The sequence below is a fragment of the Aptenodytes forsteri genome, unplaced genomic scaffold (assembly GCF_000699145.1).
Source record: "Aptenodytes forsteri isolate BGI_AS27 unplaced genomic scaffold, ASM69914v1 Scaffold241, whole genome shotgun sequence".
NCBI classification, from domain to species: Eukaryota; Metazoa; Chordata; class Aves; order Sphenisciformes; family Spheniscidae; genus Aptenodytes; species Aptenodytes forsteri.
The window spans coordinates 2,543,898-2,566,127 of record NW_008795252.1 but is presented as its reverse complement, the minus strand read 5'-3'; the positions used below and the strand labels follow the sequence as shown (position 1 = coordinate 2,566,127).

General features: G+C 44.0%; 1 protein-coding gene across 5 annotated transcripts in view; it reads right to left on the bottom strand.

Annotated features, from left to right (window-relative positions):
- BCL2L13 (BCL2 like 13) overlaps window positions 1–22,230 on the bottom strand; it is a 58,177-nt gene that overhangs the window by 15,263 nt on the left and 20,684 nt on the right. For 2 of the 5 annotated variants that reach the window (XM_009278965.2, XM_009278966.2), the window contains 2 exons: window positions 19,736–19,879; window positions 264–7,336 (listed from right to left, as the gene is read on the bottom strand). In XM_009278965.2, the coding sequence (XP_009277240.1) occupies window positions 6,524–7,336; window positions 19,736–19,879 (957 nt within the window). In that variant the 3' untranslated portion in view covers window positions 264–6,523. Of the gene's footprint in view, window positions 1–263; window positions 7,337–19,735; window positions 19,880–22,230 lie in introns of those variants that run through there. The other 3 variants (XR_657560.2, XM_009278967.2, XR_657561.2) reach the window with 2 other exon arrangements.

Here is a 22,230-nt window from a genome sequence, read left to right as displayed (position 1 = left end):
TTTTTAAGTTAAATAAAATTGTCAGTTCTCATGGCAATACAGCTCTTAAGAATTTCAATTTCCACCTGGATCTTTTTTTTGTGGTCAGTTTTTTGTGCAAGTTCTCATGGAATTCCTCTAATTTACTGCTGCTTATGATGCAGCTGGCAGCAATAGAGACACCTTGCATAAGCAAATCTTGCATAAGTAAACCACCTTTTTTTTTCCTTGTGCCTACACTAGAACATGTGGGGGGGGAAAGCACAGAAGTAGTCTACACATTGTTTTTGAAAACTGTACCATTTATTAAAGTGCAACCTGGGGGCATGGTCTTACAGCAGTGTCCCATTAGCAGAGGGAAAAAATGTACATACCCCTTCACTTCAACTGAATATAGAACAATGAAGCTGCAAAGAACTTTCTTTTAAAGGTGGAAACACTTTTATTAACCAAATGGCACAAGAAGCTTTAGACAGTTTTCCCCAAGAGGGTTGCACTTGCATACTAAAAGGAACAATGTGACCAGTTCCTTGGTTAATGGGTGACTTGAGGACCGGTCAGGGTCTCTTCCCCCAGGCAGGCCTCTTGAGAACAGATTCGGAAATCCCTGCAAGTCCGTCACTACCTGCCTACACCCAGCAGAAGCCTAGTGGAAGACATCCCCTAACGTGCGTGCTTCAGAGTCAGTCCCATTAGTCTTTGCTACTTAACAAATCAAGTGGCATTCTTTCTTTTGGTCTGAGTGGGTTTTAGCTTTACACTTGAATAAAAGCTTACAATGCAAGTTAAAAATGGGGAGAGACCCCCTAAAGGTACAGCAGTAAGATGCATCCTCTGCAGCTTGTTCTGTCCAAATTGTATAGCGTTCCTTCCCTCCCCTGCAGATACTGCAAGGAGATGAAAAGCAGCTTCCACTGGAAGCTAAGCGTAGCTCCCCCACTTCTACAGCATCACCATAGACCTCTAGCTAGGAGGAAGCAAGTCAGCCTACCTAAGAGACACAGAGAGGGTCCGCTCTGAGTAGGGAAAAAAGCGATAAACTTATTTAACTTAAGGAAGCAGATCTGAGGGATGTTGTGTTGTGGTTCCCCTGGATGTATTGGTAACACTACAGCTGAGCCCTTCCAAGCTGGTGCCCTTCTCATTCCCCAGCCAAGTACACTACTCAGGAGAGTTCACTTCAGCAGGTGCAAACAGGGTACGCTTGCCTTGGGCTAGCCCTGCAGTCCCGGCTCCGTGTGGGCCTGAGAGCCAACTCTAATGGTGGCTTAAATCTTAGAAACGCCCCCCCCTTTTTTTTATGCAATACAGAGCTTGCATTTTGAAGCACAGACACATACACGGAGTCAAAGCCATACTGTTCTTTGTAACCTTTCTAGTGCCAAAATTAAGCAGACCAAGCCAAATTAAAGTAATGCACAGCTTCTGCCTTCAATAGGTGCAGGAGATAATGTGCCTCACCCCTCTGTTTCACTGGGACACACTTTCTCCTGTTGTGTAACCTACTGGAGTAAACACTACTACTGTGTGTGTCTGCTCCTGTTGGAGTAGACACATGGGGATGAGCTGACCTTCAGTACATTTCATGCCTGGAATGAGACATTCTACTGAAGACCTGGGCTCTACCTAGGCATGGCAGCTGGGGCTGTGTTCACCCCTCCACCACCACCCCCCATTTCACAGCAAAATAGTCTAGTAATTACACTCTCAAATTCCATAGCATGAGCTTGCTCTGGTTCAGTGAGTGAGAGCCTATGCTGCCAGAAGCACTTCTATTTTTTGCCAGAATAGCAACATCTACCTTACTAGGGATTTGCTAGTACTGCCATACCACTGTAGCTGAAATTAAATCTGGGAAGGCTTATGACCTCAGATTATTTTGTCTACTACAATCATTAAAATGAAAAAAGACCAAACTTCAGAACCTCGCTTGTTTAGTACTAATGAAATTTCTCATTTGTGACCATTAGAAAGCAAAAAATACAGTCCAAAGTGTTAGCCTAGCTGTGATCAGAGCTACATGAAAAGGAAGGAAACGGGATTCTGGCAACAGAACTTGCCCTATGCAAGAGCACTCGGCACTACAGCTTTCAACCGTCCCTTGAGCTGCAGATGCCCAAGCACAGCCCCCAGCCAGGATGAAAAAAAAAAATATCAAGCCCTCACAAACAGCAAGGATGGCTTCTTGGAGTAGTAATTCGCTCTCTAGAAGGCAGGTTAGGAAAGAAACAACCAACTGCAAACACTACAACAACAGGCTCTTCACCTCCAGCCAGAAGTCCAAAACCAGGTGCAATACTAAACAGAGAACGTGCTTCCACTGCATCGTCTGGCTCTGAGCTTCCGTTCAGACTGGTAAGTACCTGGAGCAGGCAGCTGCCTAATGACTCCCATCTGAATGGACAGAAGGCTGCAGAAGTGTTGCTTGTTGCTCTAGCTTGTTTCACTGGGCCAGACCTAGTATTTTAGATCTAAGTTATTGTCAGTATTTTTCAGCAGCCGAAGTAGCACCCTGAGAACCCCTACTCAGCATCCACCTAGCCCAACAAGAACCGAAAGCCTAAGTTTTCAAGCCACCTCTCTGTGTCTGCCCAGTGATATTCTGATTTTGCCCTAGCTGAGCAGCTCGGCACCGCTGTGCCAACTACAGCCCCACAGCCTCGATCTTCTGAAGTTCAAGGGACTCGGGAGGCAGGAGTCCACCAGGCTCTTGCACAGCGCACGGCTGCAACAGGCAGGGACATGGCTCTGTGTCTGCGGTTTGGGCTTTTATGCAACAGAGGGATTCTGGGTTTCAGTCTTTGCTCCCAGCCTGTTGTTCCAGGAATGCTTGCTGAAGGAAGACCTTGCTCAGCTCCCAGCCGCAACACCCAAGTGAACACAGCCTAGAGTTAAGCACAACTGAGATCTAAGTTGCACCTTATCCTGAAAGCCTTTTCCTTGCCAGTTCCTTATTTAACATGCTACCCACTGCAGTTCCTTAAGTATTTAACACTTTTTTTGTAGATCCAGTCCTCTGCTGTTTTAGCATCTCAGCTTTAGGGTGTGCTGCAGACAAGGATAAAGTGAAGAAAGATTGGGTCTAAGGTAGATATTTTATTAAGGTACAGGCCACTCGAGGACAGATACTGAGGCACTTTTGGGAAGGGGATAAGCAACACAAGTGAGAGTAATTCTATATGCCCTTTCATAAGTATATAGCTACTGCCTTTCCTCAGCCAGCTGCAAGAGATCCACTAAAAAGAGGTCACATCACACGGTTCAGGGTGATTAGACCCTGCGGTTTAGGATTACTTTTATATACTTGAAGATAGGGAAAAAACCCCCACCACCTTCCATTTTCTAATTCACACCTATAATAGAGCAAGCAGCCTGGCACTCAAGTCTGTAAGAACGCTGTCATCTGAGCTTACCCGCCCTTTGGTGACTTCCACAGGGCCTGTCCCAGCTCTGACCACAGGACTCCAGATGAGTGTTCCCAGAGGAAAGAGACGCATACGATAAATTTTCTAAATGCATGGTCAGTGGCGTGGGGGAGAAGACGGTACAAATTCTTGCTGACTTGTCAAATCTCTAAGACCCTAAAATGAGAAAAATATAAAGAAGGGACCAAGCAACCAAAACACATGGTGCAGCTGATGCTCCGTTAAATGTAGCAACACACCAGATACTCGAGGCTTTCGCCCCACCATGAAAATGCTTAACAAAACAACGTCATCTGTTTTCCTTGCTACTGCTGCCACCTTCTTCTCACTGCTGTGTGTGGCAGACGACACTTTTTATTTAATGCCCCACTGGGCTCCTTACGCCAACAAGCTAGGGACTTCTTCCCTAGCCGGCGTGGATTTATTGTCTGTCCTGTACCCATCTCCCACACGACTACTGAAACAACCATGTACAGAGAAGAGCTAAAAGAACACCTGACCTGACCTCAGCCCCCCCCCGCCCCCCAGTTTGTGCACAAGTTATCCAGAATGTCCAAAAAAATCCATCTCTGCTTCAGAGTGCATGTGGGTACTTCTGTGTAACCCACTGCGTGGCTGCAGATGGGGGATGTCCCAAATGTAGGTGCATCATCTTTCGGAAGGAGAGGACGTAGGTCGGGTTAAGAACGGCCCTTCTCCCACAGAGAACATACCCGGAGAAGAAACCGAAGCCGTCAGCAAAGCAGCAGGAGAGGGGCAGACCTGCCCCCACTTACCGGGCAGTAAAGCAGCCCTTGCCACATAGGAACAACCAGGTACCCTCACAGACTGCGTCACTTGTCAATAAAACACTGTTGCCACACGTGAAATGAAGCGAAACTGCAAACGTTCGTGCACATCCGTGACAAAAGGAGCATAAAGACACCTCTCCATGCGAGGGAAGCTCCCGTGAGGTGCCAGGAGAGGGAACCGCGGTGGTGGGAAGGCAGACACCGGGGAGTCCGTGGCGTGAGGAGGTCCCAGTGACCAGTTCTGGGCACACAGCACAGCAATGACGGTACCAGCAGGGCACCAGGAAATGGCAAAAAAAGTCAATTCCATTTTGCAATATGGTAAAGGGTTTCTTTTTGTGTTAAGGCCAACCTGCTACCTTTTGTACAGGGAAAAAGAGCAATCAATGATCAACAGTAAAGTCCAGAGCTCCAGAGCTCCCGAGTTCAGTCCACAGCAGCAGTACATACGTGACAATCCTTCCTCTCAGTATTCAACTTCACACACACACAGTTCAAAAATCCAAGAAGTTTTCTAAAAAATCCACTCTCAAAAAAGCTTAAACAAAAAAATTTCCTCAGAATCTGCCAGGTTCTTACTGACTTCCCAGCATCCTGGGATATATGGGTGGGATAGGAAAATATAGCAAGAATATCGTAAAATAGAGAATGTGCTAAAATCTCTTCATTCTCAGATCACTTAAGAACAGGCTCATTACGAGACGTACTCTAGATAAGGTTATTTAGAAATAAAGTACCTCGTCTTTGTGCTTCATGAAGAGTAAGCTTCCCATAAGCTCGTATTTCGATTTTTACATTATCCCAAGTTCCCTTTCACCTACCTCCATCTGGTCTAAGCCACAGTGCCAGCACGAACCCTGAGAGATGCATCAGTAGTTTTGCCTGGAAAGCCTAAGGTCTTGCCCACAGAGCTGCCGTACAGACAAGGACAGACACAGGACAAGGACAGACACAGAAACGTGCGCTGGAAGAGGAACACTTGTGGTTGGATCCGACTATAACAGCTACTAGGAAGAAAACTGACTCTATCCCAGTCGAAACCAGGACACTAATACGCATGGCAATACTTAAAAAGGTTTCTCTTCACACACATTTGAAGTGGCGTGACTGCAGGAAGAGGGATTTACTTTTTGCCAAAGTAACTCTCTCATCATTTGTGAACCCGTAAGTTTAGCTAATTACAGATTCAGAATCACAAAAGAAATCGCACTGAACAACACTCCGGGTCAGGTCAGGAACAGGCAGATAGAGGAGACGTTTAATGCTGTTTTGCTCAGTTACTAGAATCCATTGCCTTATGTATCTGGGATTCTGTCACAGCCGGGACCAAGTTAGGACTAAATACGCTCTGTGCTTAACCTGGGAAAGACGATACAGACTGCAGCGTGACACAGGACAACGTAGCGTTTAACCCTTGAATGGCACAGGAGGCATCGGCCTCACTTGCACGTAGTTTTGCTGTATCTTTGCTGAATATACCCTGGGATCAGAGTACGGATCAGAACGGCACCGTGTCCAGCATGAATTTTGCACCTCTGGTAACTCAAGGGTGGCAGTAAAGTGGGGGCCAGGCAGGAGCGGAGCAAATGGATTCTCAAACCAGCGAAGGGCAGCGTCCCTCCCACCCTCCTGGGCACCTCTCCCCCAGGAACACCAGGATGCTCAGAGATAATACAACTATAGAGAGGCAGCATCTTTACAGGATGGGGCTCCAGTAAATGTTAGGGGCCAAAACTGGTGTGAGCAAAGAGGTAAGAATGAGCACTCTCCCACTGGGGCTTAGGAGGAACCTGTGAGGTTACGAGGAGCAGTGCTGTACCTGAGAGGAAGCCGAGACAAAAGGGAGACCAGCCTCTCGCTACAGGACTCAAGTTGGCTAATGTTTGTTAGGGAGGGCTCGGGGGTGCGACGGGAAGTGACAAGACAGCGCAGCTGCAATAGCGGTCAGTCTGAGAAGCCAAAAACTCCAGGGGTTGGCAGCAGCTGGCTCTCCCCTTCCCCTGGGGATTCTCTGTTCCAGTTCCTAGAGTATGAGCACCCCCTTCTTCAGCACCTGCGCTTAAGTTCTTAAATTTGCAGATTTTTTTTTTTTTTTTTTAAAAATACCCCTGTACTTTAATCACGAAAAACCAGTCCCCGCCGCAATTCTACTAAAAACATGATTGTCCATAGCTGGAGGCTTATTGAATGACCTCACCCCATCACCATTAAGTTACTCAAATGTCCAATTAAACAGCAGGCAGCTCAACCTTTAGGTAACACAACTACAAAAATTGGATCGTGCTCTCTTCTCTCTCCCCCCTCCTCCTCCTCCTCAAGAGAGCTCCGTTACTTTTTTCTAAGCGCCAGTGCTACTCCGACTGCTACAGCTAATATAGCTACTGCAGCAGCCCCACCGTACAGCAATATAGATTTCCCTTCCGGCAATAAGATAGGCTTCTCCTCTGCAGCGGAGGATTTCTCTTCTATTTCTTCCAAACGGCCCTCTTTCCCCACTTTTTTTTCCCCTGGAAGCAGTATTTTCTCAGGTTCTGGTGCAGCCTTTTCTTCTGATGGGACTAACTTTGGGACAGGTTTACTTAATACGGGGATTTCAGGTTCAACAAGCTCTTCAGCCTCTTTTCCCTTTTCCTCCTGTTTTGTATGCAGAAGTGCGGAGGGGTGTGCTTTTTCAACAGCAGCAATTTCAGCTTGAGGTTTTACTTCCTGTAAAGAAGCAGGGGTTTCTGGAAATGCTGCCTGCATGGTCTCTGCAGCGACGGCTGACACCACTGCTTCCTCAATCCCCTCCGGTATCTCTTCCTTCTCCACGTGAACAATATCCGAGTTGGAAGAGTTGTTCTCACTCCTTTCTTCACCCCCTCCGTTGCTGTCCAGGCTTTTGACTTCTTCAGGATCCATGGCCACTTGCTGCCAGGACTCGGGTCCCAGGGAGACTGGCAGGCTCTCTGTGTGCCAGCTCTGACTCGCTGACAGGGAGACGGGCAGGCTCTCCGACTGCCACGACGTGGTCACCGTGGGGGACTCCGGGGGGCTCACCTGTCCCGAGTTGTCACTGGTCAGGATGTAGATGTCATTACTGTCCTCTGCGATGAGCCCGGGGTACTCTTCCTCTTCGGATTCCAAAGTAAAGACCGTCCCCTACGAACGAAAAGGAGGACACAACACGTGAGCGATGGCTTCAGCATTACCTCCCCTGTATGGGAAGGAACAGGACACCTGGAAACTTAGTGGGGCTGGAAGAAAGATGAGAGGGCCTCTGCAGGAGCAGCAGTTGTCTGACCTACATTTTAGAAGAGATTACAAAACCCAGCTGGTGCAGCTGGCATTTCCAGAGAATGGAACCACTTATAAGAGCTTTGCTGGGAGCTCCTCCTTTCCCTGACATTACTGCACCACCGAGTACATCACCAAAACATAGCACGTGGGCGTTATTAACCAGAGAACAAGATACCAAAGTCTGAAACCAAACTGAAACAAAACAAGAAAAAGAAAGCAAACACAAGTACATGAGCCCAGCTGAATACCACTCCCTTCTCCATTTTGTGCAAGTGCTCCGTATTGCTTGTCCGTTTTCATCTAACAGTGTTTCTCTTACATTAATTTTATCACATTTCCAGTGCTATCTGAAGCCTATATTTCTGCTTTGTACCAACAAGCTGGAATCTACAGTAATTCTAGTATTTTACTACCAACAAATTTAGCTATTCTTAAATGAGTTCACTTTCCAAGACTGTCATCGTAACTTTGGCTACACAACTTAAGTTAAAACAAACAACCGAGCACAGACATCCAAAGATGCTGACAGGGTTTGCTTGTTTTTATTTAGCTAGGAAAAACCTGTAGGCTTACTAAAAATTTGACAGCGGGCTCCAGTTAGAGAAACTGCAAGTGCAAAATACTGACTGATTCCCTCCTTACAGAAAGAACAGCACTGACGATCCTAGTCATGCGTGGACTGCTGAGTATGTAACACAGAAGATATTTGCTTCAAGGGGAAAGAGGAAAAAAAATTAAGTGCAAAAGAACCTAAGATGGGTGTGATACCAAGAACGTAAAAACAAGAGACAGGGGCAGAGAGGAACCCCAAAGTTTGCTATGCCATATAACAGAAGTCTGTGAAACCATTAACAAAGATTCAATTACTTTCTTCTCTTAACAAAAATTATTTGAACATTTTATCAAGTACTGCAGTGCTGGGAGCCCCTTCTATGCAAATTCCTTGTTCAATTATCGAGCTTTCCTGTACAGTCCCATCATAACACAAAGGAAAAAAAAAAATCTAAAATCCTTTCATCCTCTCTCTCTCCCTGCTCCTTTCCACACGCAATAGTTCTCCTAAAGCACTCCAAGCAGTTGTCCCCCTCTTTTTTAAACCCTTCCCGACACCTGTGAATTTGGGGGTTGGTTCTGCTCCAGTCTCCTACCGATGGTTTCCCATTCCAAGATACCTCCTCGGTTGTTCCACAACTTTTTATGGATCCACGCAGTGGAACTGATGCAAGTTAAAACCAAACACATTCTTTATTTTGCTGAGTCATTTTTAACCCTGATCAGTGTCCAGTCTGGCCCACTGAGATGCCCCAGTGTGCGAGCACGACCAGGGGTGGAGCAGGGCCAGCAGCTGCACCTGCTTGCACTGATGCCGAAAGAGCCGAATCAATACCAGTGCCCTGCTCAGACAGCAGAAGGAAAATGCATTTCAGCTTTGGTAACTCCCAATTATCACTTAGTTCCTAATATGCAAGGAGTTCAGGGCCTACAAGTCAATGGTTTCTAACTTTGAGCAGGCATACTCACAGAGCTCGTAGCGCCTGGGCCAGCAGCAATGCACTTTTCTCTCGGGGAAGCACAAGAGGCCCAGACTCTCCACAGACACGGGTGGACTCTCCACAGAGACACCAGACACACTGCAACTCCTCACTTCCCTAGAAGGGGGAAGGATCTCCACACACACAAAAAAACCCACCAAAAAGCGAGCTGGCAGGCACAGGAGAGACAGCACAAACACTGCTGGTCACTGGCAGTAGCTGCAGCGAGAGCATATGAAGCAGGAGTGGACCCCTGGCGAAAGCACTAAACTGGCACTTGAGAGAGCCGTGCAACTTACGGCAGTACGCTTTAATCTTTCACGGTGGAAATTACTACCGTATCAGTAAACTTTGTGAAAAGGGGTCAGTGGAGCCTGAGTTGAGTATGGGAGTGAGGTTTCTCTATCCACTCCCCAAAAACACCTTGCCATTTCGCAAAACTTGATGGACCCATTCCTGGAGACTTTTGTACAACAGTGGAGGCTGTAGTACAGGACAGCACTGGGAATGTAAGGATTTTATAATGTATTTTGGCAGGGGTGGGATGTAAATCTCATCTTCTCAACCCGTGGAATTTTGGAAGATATTTGTGCATGAGCAAAGGAATCTTGTAGAACACTTCAAAAGGAACTTTTCTTCATAAATGCCTTTAAATTGCTTGGATGCAGGAAACATCATCCAGCTCGGTAACATGTTCCGAAACTCTAAAGAGAAATGATGCACAGAGTTCCTCAGGGGAAGAGTTAAAAGCAATCAAGCCGTTCACTAACCACTTAAGGATCACCACAAAGTTTTGATTCAGAATGAAATAAAAATTAATAAAGCATTACATTTGTCAAAATTTTCAGACACCACACACACGCCAACAAACCCAAAGCAAGTTCTGCTCTGCAAGCAGTGACTGACAATTCAAGACTCCAGCACCCTCTTGAAAGTCATGTTTCACTAGAAGAACTAAGTTTTTTTTTTTAAATGCAGCTCAGGCCATTAAAACAAAATGGAGCTCCATGACCTAGGAGGAAGCAACCAGCATTGCAAAGTAAGGGCAATGGAAAAGAAGAGCCAAGAAACTTAAGTAAAGGCAGAGGTTACCAGATCCAAAGAGACCAAATACTGAGCAGTGTGGGCCAGGGCTGCTGCGCAGCACTTGAGGACAGGACTCCACATGCAGCACTGACCTGTCCTGTCCCAGCAGACACTCGAGAGCAGCACAGCCGGGAGAAACTCGCGGTGGTTAGCTTCCGCCGCCCTGTGCTGAGAATGGAGAGGCAGCCCGCTGCCCAGACACTGAGATTGTACATTCACTCCTTTGATCATCAGCATTTTCTCTGGATGTTGATTAAGTAGGAAATAGTCTCACTGTAATACAAGCTACTAACAGGCACCTATGATCACAGCAAATTTTTTATTTCCACAGGCGATAACAGACTCAGAACAACAGCAATTAAACAACAAAATAACTAGGGGTAAAACCTGCAATCTTGTGAACCTCTATACTACCCTCCTCTCTGCTCAGCTCTACTCTTCCACAAATCAGAATGAATTTCTTTCCCATCCACAGCACAGCACAACAAACCAGACTACGCCTGTGATCTGATGCTAGCAAAAGGAACAGGGACACACACAACTGATAACAGCTCTTCTCTTAACATACCACTGGAAGTGCACCCATGCTGCTGTGACTGGTTCAACATGAAGCATATAGAAAAATATTCCAAAACCACACCATGCTTCTATGGGCTTGTGAGCTCTGGTGATTGTAGCAAACCACTTTTCAGTAATAAACTAAAAAAAGCACCGACTACGGCCATATTCAGACGGTCTAAATTCCCCTGAAGTTGCATACTGTACAGTGGCGAAAGCCAAGCGCCTTTGAGCAGTGACTCAGCAGCCCACGGTAGGGAGGAGGGAGCCACCTATAGTCAATGGGGACAATCGGGTACAGAGACTGCAGTGAAATTTAAGCCATCCTGATACTTCTCAATATGTATTCCTCCAGCCTCTGCGTCTGCTCTATTCCTGATCCACCACTCTTAACTCTTCCCTTTCCTCTCACAGGGAAAATGAAAGTTGTTCTTCAGAGAGAACCCACAGATGATTTGACCATGATAAAAATGAACAAGTAATATAGACAAAGTACCACCACAGCTACTATGTGGACCGGTAGGTGCCCAGGCCCAGCAAAATATCTTAGCTCAATATGATGTAATGCCACATACTCAGCAGGTTAACAAACAGATGGGGAGGCAACATTGACATACAAGGATCGGGCATTAGTTATTCTAGTTATTCCCACCTATCAGGGCATTTTTTAAAGGCCATGTGCTTTGCCAAGAACTTTCACTGGAGATACGCTTCTCACAAAATACAGGTAAGATCTGGGCATAGGCTGAGAGTAATGTGCAGGATAAACTGCTTTGGAGAGGGTAAGGAAATGAAGGGATGGCAATACGGGGAACATGGGCAATCCTCAACATTTCAAATACTTCATGAATACGTGTACCAACACTACACACCCATCCTGCCTTCAGGAGAAGGGAGGGCCTAAGAGGCTCAAGCATTTTATTGTTCCTTTTCCCACGCAGACTGCACTGACCTCAAAAGAGTTATCAGTCACTGGCTCCCTATAAATCAGAGCCTTATAAAGCCTGGCTGATTCCTTTCTGTCTTTACAGACAATCTAACTTCCGTGTCAGTGCCTCGGGGACACAACTCTCCAAGCTTGACAGATCGCCTGAGGTTGAGAAATCTGGGGGGAACCTAACATGCTGAGTGTCAATGGGTAATTTCACTACTTTTTCATTAAAAGCTTATGAAATTTTAATTGAAAAGCCAGCCAGTAATAGGCATTATTTAGGATACATGATTAGTATTTCTTGAGCTGAATTAAGAGTTAATTCAGAAAGTCAAGAGGATAAAGCTAGGATTTTGTGCTGATTCAGTTGAGGTTTGCACTTGTTTGTAGTTTGGGTTTTTTTTTTTCTTTTAAAGCAGCTGCAGTAAAAACTTAATGACATTTAGGACAATTCTCTTGATTCATCTACAGATGTGACCCAGAAGCAAAGCTCCCACAGATTAATTCAGGACAGGTTGGAACACGTGGAAGGATTTTTCATAACCTGAGGCCTTAGATAAGCCCTACGCTTTAGATTTAACGGTAAATAAGGAATGTATGTAAGCATTTCTTTATCTGCTTTGTTTATTGTAAACGGATAGTCTACTGCTCCAGACCAGAACAGAGTTCCTCTGTTTCAAATTTGGGATGGGAGACTTGCAAATCTGGAGTGTTTTTCCTCATCCAGCATACTTACAGAACCACATCATGTATGTCTAGAGAAGCAAGAGTAAGTCCCTCACTGCAGCACCCTGCCACTCCTGATCCCAACCACTGCCACCTGAGGGAAGCGTTGGCACAAATTATGGTGAGAACTGGATAGTTCCCTTCTTGGCTAAACTCAACAAGGATGGTCCACAGCACATGAGGCAGTCTTGAGGAGAAGATCGACTTAATTCTGTCGAGGTGGCATTTGCAGACCTCAAAAAGGAGCTCTAGAAGTCAGTCACTGTCCTCAGCCTATGGGGTTTGACTTGTAGAAATGTTCCACAAGACTTCTGCAATTGACAGAAATCACTTTTAACAAATGTGCTAGACTAGCCCTCAGGATAGGTTATAGCCATTATGCTGCAGGGTGAGCTACACTAGACAACTGTAAACTGGTAACAAAATAATGAAAAAAAAATCTGAAAACTCCTCCAATAAGTAGAACCCATCAGTTTGGATTCAGCTGTAGTCCTGCCAGTGTCAATAATCTGAACCTTGCTGAAAAACACTCTCGGCAGTGGATTCAGAACGCTACCAACCTTTAACATATAGTAGGAAATTGCTACTTAAAAACACCTGTCAAGTTTCAATTATGATTTAAAGACAGCAAACGTAAGGAAAAAAAAAAGACTTGGAAACTGACTCTCATGATGACTATACTATTTTTCATAGTTTTCTAATAGGTCTGTTATTAATTGTATACAAACAAGCTGACTTACTAACTATAGTAGTTATTTTTGCTAAACAGCAAAAACTTTAACTCCACATAAGAAAAAAAAAATCCTTATTTACCAGAATAATAATTTCAGCCTGATTTGTGTAAAGCTGCTTCTGGTGGAAATAGATACTCAAATCAATATTCTGAATGTCTCAAAGATAAAAGTAACTTTTTTTTCCTACAAAAATAGAAGGAATAGTAGTACATACTGAATCTGTAATAGAGATGTTATTAGCTAATGAATGGAAAGAGATCGCCATTAAGGTGTCCAACAGAGCATTTACTGCATCTTAAAGAAGACTTTGAAAGCCCTGCCCTGTAAGCTCAGGAGACCATACACATGCAAATCGACTATGTCTAATTGCTGTGGATGCTGTGTGTATTCTTCTAGGGTTTGGTTTAGTTTTGTTTTAAGCGTTCTGAAAAGCTCGACTGGTGTCTCTGGTTCAGTTCTTAGAGAAGTATAAACAGGCAGGCAACAGTTAAGTCTGTTACCACGAAAGGAATGATGTGGATAGGCAACTCATACAAAACTCATCTCCAAAGATGCTAAAAAGCCCCCAGAAAAGCTATACAGCCCAATAAGCCACCCATACACCCCAGATCTTGATTTTGTCCAGTAGAAGCAAAAATTCTGTATACAGGTCAGAGAGGAGTGCCACCTTGCGGGAAAAAGTATCTATGTTCCCTGAACTTTTTTTTTCCCCCTGAAAATAAACAGACCCACATAAAATCCCCAAGAAAACGTGGGGATTGGACACCCCAAGTGGCTTGAGGCACAGGAGGAAATGCTGGCAGAACGCAAACATTCCAGGAGAGCAATCTTTACCATGATAAGAAATTCAAAACAGTCAACACAGCTAGGAAGTTTCTTATGCGAGAGTACTGACTTTATCTTGTAACATAACCTATCACAGAGAGAAATGAGGTTCAGTCATTACTTTCCTCGCATCGACAGCATCACAGAGACAGTATGAGTACTAGGAACCCATCAAATGCATCTGTGCTTAAAATCTAGCGTCTGAAAAACAAAATGCAAGGAGTGATGAACTGGTCTGTGTCCAGGGATCCCAAGAGATCTCCCTCTGGGGAAATAAACAAATTTCCCACAATAACAGATTTCCCCAGAGCTGGGAATGCGCTTGTCATATGATTTCTAGCTATAATAGAGGAGCAGCCGTGTGCTGGTGAAGTGCTGCCTGTGCTGAGGGCTGAGCAGGGGAAAGCTGTGCCCACGGACGGCTGCTGGGGTTGGGACAACTTCACTCCCACCTGCACCGACCGGGCTGCAGTTCCATCCACTCTTGTGCCTCCGCCCGCAGCCCCACTATGCCATGCCTCTTCAGACCGTCACTGAAGTCAGACCTGACAGCGTTACCCCGCTAATCTTTCAGAGAAATGGATTATAAAAGGGGCAGCTGATAACACCAGATCTAGAACAGTACATTAAAAAAAAAAAAGTAACAAAAAGCCCTAGGCATTTATTGTAGCATTCATCTTTGTGAAACTGTCAAGATAGGTGGAGCCAAGAAAAACAGAGCAGAGTCCACAAATAGGACTGTACTTTTTATTAAGGGAAACAAAAAAAAAAAAAGGAAAAAAGGTCATGTGAACCAAATCAAACCACACCAATATTGCAGCCACTGCTCTCATCCCCTCCAAGGAATGCTTTAGCTAGAACAGCCTGCAGAAATGATCCTATTCCTTCCCCTGCCCTCCAACATAACCTCTACTACCTGCAGAGTCAGCACCAAAGCAACACCCTTTAAGGTTTCAGCCTTATCGGTTTAAATTGAAGTAAATTCAGTTATTTAGAGACCAATTCTTCAGACAGACCGATTTGAAGTTGTTGGAAGGGAAAAAAGAAAGGAGATATAGTTGCTCCTTGACCATTTAAGTTCCTTCTCCTTCAGCCATAGGGCCTAAAAAATAAAAAAATCTATTACTGTACCAAAGAAGTTACATACAAATAAAAGTGGATGTTTCACTGCAGTGTTCCATGATACAAGCATAAAGTATAATCATTTTGAAAGGAAAACTCCTTTCTAGAACTTCTCCAATTAGATTGCCCTTTCTCGCATCTCTACCGTATTAAACTTACTTATTTCTCCTCCAGTGGAGCACGTCTCTCTATTTCTGCACTGTCATTCTCAAGGCAGACACCTGGACCACTGCAGAAGGAGATTTTAATCTCCAGTAGCGCAAACTGACTGCCTCGCTTCCCCAGGATGACAAGTGTCTCTCTACTCTTTTTCTCCTCCAGATTGTTAACAGACTCTAGTACGCAGATTATTCAATCACCAGCAGCAAAGAAAATGTCAAAGCTGCCAGAAAAGCCCAAGACAAAACACTGGAAACAGAGAACAACTCTTCTAAGGCTGAGATAAGAAACTGTAAACGCTACGCATATTTCAAGCAAATTTACTTTTACTCTCTTCAACATGGGCAAATAACTAGTTAAATTCAAATCCAGGTCCGAACATCATGAGACAAGAACCCTGGGAAGGCAGAAACAATTTCAGCTACGGGTCAGAAATACAAATACCAGCCTCTGACTGAGAGAAGAAAGGTTATTAACTGAATACCAATAGACACTGACTGCACGCACTTATTTCGCTTATTTGAAAAACAAGTGAAAAGCAGATGAGCTTGTAACATGAATGTGAATCTGAGAAGGAAAAAAAAAAAAGCAGTTAGCTTCCAAGTAATTTCATACTTTTTCCTCCTTATAGACATTCCCAGACTATTTCAACATATATGAAACCTAACCATGGAAAACAGGATCTGCAGAGCTTGAGAAGAAATAAATTATTTGGGAGGAGGGGTGGGAAAGGAAGAGGAAAAAAAATCCTTACCAACTGACTGGCCTTACTGTGCACTTTTCCAGGAGACCAAGAATTGCTTCTGATGCAGCAGCATTCAGCCCTGGAGAAGTCAGACAGAGCGAAAAGGGAGGGGAGGTACGAGGAAGGAAGGGAGGGGAGAGGAGAAGGGAATGCAGCAGCATTCAGCCCTGGAGAAGTCAGACAGAGCGAAAAGGGAGGGGAGGTACGAGGAGAGAAGGGAGGGGAGAGGAGGAGAAGGGAGGGGAGAGGAGGAGAAGGGAGGGGAGAGCATGTACACTGCATGTCGGTTTGTTGAGCCCTAACATTGCTTTCAGGAAAGAGAAGAACGAAGCAACTGCTAAATCAGGCTGGGAATTGGTTTGCGATGGTTCAAAACAATAAGGGAACGAGATCTTAGTATGACCATTTAGGTTCAAAACAGAGAGTCAGGAGGAAGAAATGTGTCCCCCCACGTGTGGCTATTTAGAGAACCTGGAATGCCAAACGTGCTTTCTGCTCCAAAAGAGAGATTACACTAAAACTTACAGTCAAGCAGCGTAAATGTAAGAGCTGCAGCCAAACCTGTCGCTGTAATTAGTGAGAGACTGTCCAGAAGAAAGCAAGATTTCTTTGCTTTCCTACAGTCCTCCAAACTCAACTTGCATCTACCTGCAAATCTAAGGGATTGTAAACTAGATGGAGTAGTCATTTCATCTCTTCATTCACGATTATGTTGCCAACTGCATCCAAACACAACGTGCACTACACTGCAGACATTCCTACTTGTAAGACTTTCACCCTAAAGCAGTAAAACAGACCAAGGGGAAGGGGAACAGCATACACAACGGCCAGAATCACAGTATCAAAATATTGTATGCACTTGAACATAAAAATATGCCAGCCACTCCCTCACCAACCAACCAACCGTTACATCCCAGTCCCACCCTACCATGAAAAGTTAGCTGAATTACAATTTTAGTGCCTGAAGGAGAATGGGAGGGGAACACTCATTGTTTCAACACACCATCTCATCACCCTATCTCTGCAGGACTGGGATGAAAAATCAAAAAGCGACTTCTCATCTCAGAGGCTCTACCTCTAGTATCCCAAATTTCCCATTCCTCACAAGCCAAGCCGATTTCTTGAAATCTACTGCATAGCTATCCAATTTATCAACCTTTATTCCCTTGAGCTAGCAATTTCTCTTCTAGTTAACTGTTGTCTATCATCCTCAATCAGATGCTTTCCTGGACCTACAAGCCTCCCGAGCCCACAAAACAACTTGAAGTCTTGCACACATGCAGAACCTCGGTAGCTTTTCCAGCCGCATCGTGGCTGCACAGCATGACACAGCAAGTGGTCCCACTGGATGACACAGCTCCGTAAAATTCTGACTCTGCAGATCCGCAGTGAGGCATAGGAAGGGCTCAGCTGACCCCTTACCTTCGACTGGCTACTTCCCTCCTGGCAAAGGTTGACTTCAATCCAAAAATGGAGGAAGACCCCAAATTATGTGGTGCCAAGGGAAGAGACAGCACCAGAGACACTACAGAATTTTTCAGGTCTGCCCCTGAAAAGCTGACTCCTGTGAAGCTCTCCTCTGCTCCTGATCCATGAAAAAACAGACAGGCTATTCTGGTATCTTCTCAGTTTTAAGTAAGCTCTTAGCAGCTGTAGGAAAGACCGATCTTCACACCGCTCCCGAATAACACAAAAATTGAACCTCTTACTGTCACAGCAACATAATTCACTGGAGAATCCCAGGTTTACACATTGTCCTTATGGCTCTAGCAAAGTATTACTGACAACTTGGTCGGGCACACAGAGCCTCTGTGGCAGATGCTTATCTTAAAAAATGCAAAACACTTGCGAGATAGCTCACAGCCCGCCAGGCAGCTCTTTTCCGGCCCTTCTCAGAAACACAAACTCTCCCAAGCCTTACCCCACACCCCACTCCCAGCACTGCCATCCCCAGAACACCATCCCACAGACTTGGAACAAACCAAGAAGCATGCCACTCAGTAAAAATGAACATTTTCCTTACAGGGGGAAAAAAAGCCCCAAAACAGTAAAACCATATATTCCCTTCCTCCACATAAAGCCACAAGCCCAATGGGTCCCCAACCCCATCCCCAGAGCAACTCACAAAGAGTTAGTGCAGCTACATTAATTCGGCTGGAAAGGATTTTCATCACCTTGTCTCTTTCCTCGCCTCTTCTGCTGTTTCAAAAATAGCTCTGGCTTGTTTGCTGTACCGCTTATGTCAGTCTGATTTTATGCCTGACTGGATGTATACAGACAAGCTCGTAGCCCATTAAACACCGACTACCCAGACCTGTACATACATGCACAGTCACACAAACACAAAGCACAGCCCTCTCCCTTGGAGGCCATGCTGGAAAGCTGCTTGTTTTCAGAGGCTTTGCACTGTATTAAGTATGTTTATCGCAGGCCTCAAATAGGGGCTAGAGAACAGACTGCAGCCTTTTCTGAGGTTAAAAAAAAAAAAGCAGAAGAGCAAAATACCACTAACATCCATCTGTCTTAAAGCTGCAAGGACGGACCTTCCCTGTGATGAAAATACTTTGAAATGTGAGTGCATTTATCAAATGACCTAAGGTCATTTGGCAGCATGATGTCAGTGTTTCTGTCCATTAAAGACAAACAATCCCACCTGAAGGCTTTGAAAACTATTATCCACAATTGCTGGGAAGGGAAAAGATATAGGAAGGTGCAGAAGTACAGAAATTCTGGAACAAACTACTCAAAAAAAAAAACTTCAGGTAAAGTCCTGAAATATGAGAAGCTGTCTGAATGAGATTTTTCCTACTAGCACTTTTTAATCATTGGGTTTTCCTGAACAGCTTTTCTTTTTAGACTAAATCAACTTGCTGGAGCCATTTCACTAATCCCAGATTAATTCCATTCAAATCTGGCATCCTTCCCAAACCCAGTAATCTGAAGCTCAGCCTCCTTTAGCACAGTTCTACCTTCAAGACCCAGCTCATGGGCTGTGAGCTGCCTCCGTGATGTATTTTTAAATGAAACTTTCTCAGCGTGCCATGACTCAGGAACATTGGTTACCGTGAATTGAAGATTTCCACAAGGAAATGCAGCTCAAAGAAATCTTGATTGCTCATTCAATTCATGTTCCTATATAGCTATAAAATCCAATATGCATTAGCTATTTTACCACTTATTATAAAAATAAATTCGTAGCTACTGACATTTCTGTATGAAGTGTTCCCCAATTACTTACTGCTAAAAAGCCCTCTGAAATTTAAGAGGAAAAAAAACCATATTACCATTTCCAGCAGTCACCAGAGTATGAAGATAATACTAAAAAGATGAGCCTCTCAGGCACAGTATCTCGTTATAGGTGTTTGCTTCTAAATGCAATTCTGTATGTATATTAACAGGAAAGAACATACAAACAAAAGCTCACCATATAGCAACATATTAGCATCTTAACACACAGTGTATGAAAACTAGTTGTTATTTAACATCTGAGGACCTCTTTGATTTCAATGGCAATTCAGCAAACCAGACATGCAAAGAACTGGAACAGACTGCCCGGGGAAATTGTGGAGTCCAATCACATTGGTCTTTAATGTCAACATCAGAAATGAATGGGTAAAAGTCAGTTCTGCCTTGGGGCAGAGAAGTGAAATAGATGACTGCCCAAGATCCCTTTCCAACTATATGGTCCTGACGTCCTGCCTTTTTTTTGCTTTTTCTGGGGCATTCCTTCTCTCATCTGCTTACTTCTAGCAATGCCTCTTAGCTTTCGCTCCTATTAAGACTAGTATCACACTTAGAAATAAGCTTTGAACAAAGTATGAAAATTAAACATTGTCTTCTTACCCATCCTCCTTGTTGAATGATATAGTCTGCAGAATAGTCTTCTAGATATGTCACCCCGAAGTTCACAAGTGCGCTCAGTGGTTCCTGGCCCTGTCTGGTTAACTCCATCAGAAATTGTTGTAGCAGAACCAGGGGTACCAAGACCTTCAAAAAACAAGAATTGTGAATAAATACAGAAAGCATTATCAACTACTGTGTAGGTAAAACAGAAGAATTCATGTGGTCCACAGAAAAGGTCTGAATCTACAAGTCCAAAGATATCAGGGACTATACACTTCATTTTCGTGAAGACATAAGGCAGAAAGACAATACAATTCAGTAAGAAAGAAGCACTTAATCTGATAAGCAAAACACCACAGCCTAGCCTAACTTTAGAGTTTCACAGAACAGGACTGCAGTGCTTTCTTAAGCTCCATTTTTTTCCAACACAAGGTTCAGGTAAAGAAGCGGAACAGGTCCAGAACTTGCTACTTCAGAAGTGGAAAGATGCAACATTATAAATAGTTTGAAGGGATATGCATCCAAATTGTATTTAAACAGCAAACTCATATACATTCTTGAATAGATACACTGCACTAGACAGTCTCTTCAGAAGTTCACACTTGCCTTTCAGACAGGACAGAAACAAACAACTCCTCCCAGCAGCATAACATTACACACATGTTTAAAATGACAAACACAAACTCCTCTCCATGTTAAACTCTCCCTCCTATGCCAAATTTAACACATACGGAAGTCTCTCCCTCATTTCCTACTCCCATTCCTCCTTCCAAACCTTTTGTCTTTCACTGAATGCTCAGCCTTAACCCAAATGTGATTTGCTTTGGAAGATGCAAGACTCTGTGAACCCACCTCCTTCATATTATACAGTTCTAGACACTTCCTTCTGAAACTATGTTTTTGTTTGCCTGAACAACTTGCAGTTGAACTTTTAAACTCTAAATTTATTCTCCTAGAGGACACAAGCGGCCCTCCAGGCAAAGCTTATATGCAGCACTTTTCCAAGTTCAGGAAACTGGTATGAATTGCAGTCATTAGCATCTGAAAAAGTGCTATTATGATACAAAAGAAAAATATTTGTAAGTTTTACTGCACCTAGTTTGCGACAACTGCATTGCACATCTATTCACTGTGCAAATAAGAACATTGTTTCCCAGCTGCACAAGGTAGATGCAGGCTAATACTACTGCTCAGACTGAACTCCAGATGCCTCCTTCCTTTCCCAGTCTCCTCCTCCTTCCTATTTTCTGTAAATATCCTCCATTACTATTCCCAGAAATCACACCTTAGGATGCAAAACTAGAGGAAGACAAATAGGAAAAGTAGGCTGGGTTTGAGATTTGTACTAAATCCATGGTGGATTCACACTGAGATGGACCACTAAAAACAGACGGGGCCTTAAAAATGCCTGTAATCTGATAAATTTAAGTTGTTCCAGCTGATTAACAACTGAGAGATCCAATACTATGGCTGACAGGTTATAGTACTTTTCTTCTGGGATGAACAGTTAACACTGCAGTCACTTAACTAGGAACGAGACGGTGCTTGAATTTTAAAAGCCTTGGGGTTTCTTGAGTTTCTTGTCATTAATCTCAACTCGGAGGCAGAAGAGGTGCAAGCTTACAGTGCATAAACATAAGGAGCAGGTCAAGATAAGGTAAGTGTCAGAAGAAACTTCAATCTTTTTGGATCAAAGAAAAAAAAGCATGCTGTCAAGACTGGGCATCTTTCAGAGGCTTTGGGCACACCCACATAACTCTACAACAGCATCAACACTGAGATTCAAAATATTTGACATTTACTTTAAGCTGAAGGCAAGAGAAACAAAGGCAAAAAAAGGCTGCCTAGGAAATGAAGGTGCTCAAATGTTGGCACACTGAACATGATTGTTGCCATCTTCCTTAGCCAGCTTAAATATTTAATCCATCCACTCCTCCCAAATTTAGCAAGCCTTTGCAGGCCTTTGACCAAAGTCAAACTCTCATATCCAGCCCCATGCAGACCAACAAACACTGCCTCATTTTCCTTTCCCACTGAAATTATTGACACTTCTACCTTTGAGACCAGTAGGAACAGCAACAGGTTTGCATGATGCTGTCCCTAAATTAATGAAAGAAATTACCTTCACAGTACTTCCATAAAAGTTAACAACAGCTTTCTGTACATAAGAGTAGCTATGTGAATGGTGATGAGATTTAACTAGACCAAAGTAAAAATATAGCCTTAGCAATTCAAAGCAACTGCAATTCCTTCCACCAGTATGCCTGGGAAGGAATGCTAGGGGCTATTTACATTTTGACTTAAGAAAAACATACACAGTATCAAGCACAGCATGCCACAAAACAGTTGGCAGGAGAAAACTTCTAGGGACTCATTAAAAAAAAAAAACTTTACTATCAGAAGATTTCTGATTAGTTGTGTAAATGAAAGATTTCTGTCAATTATACTATTGCAATCCCATAGTACAATATTACAAACTTAACTGTATGCAAAAA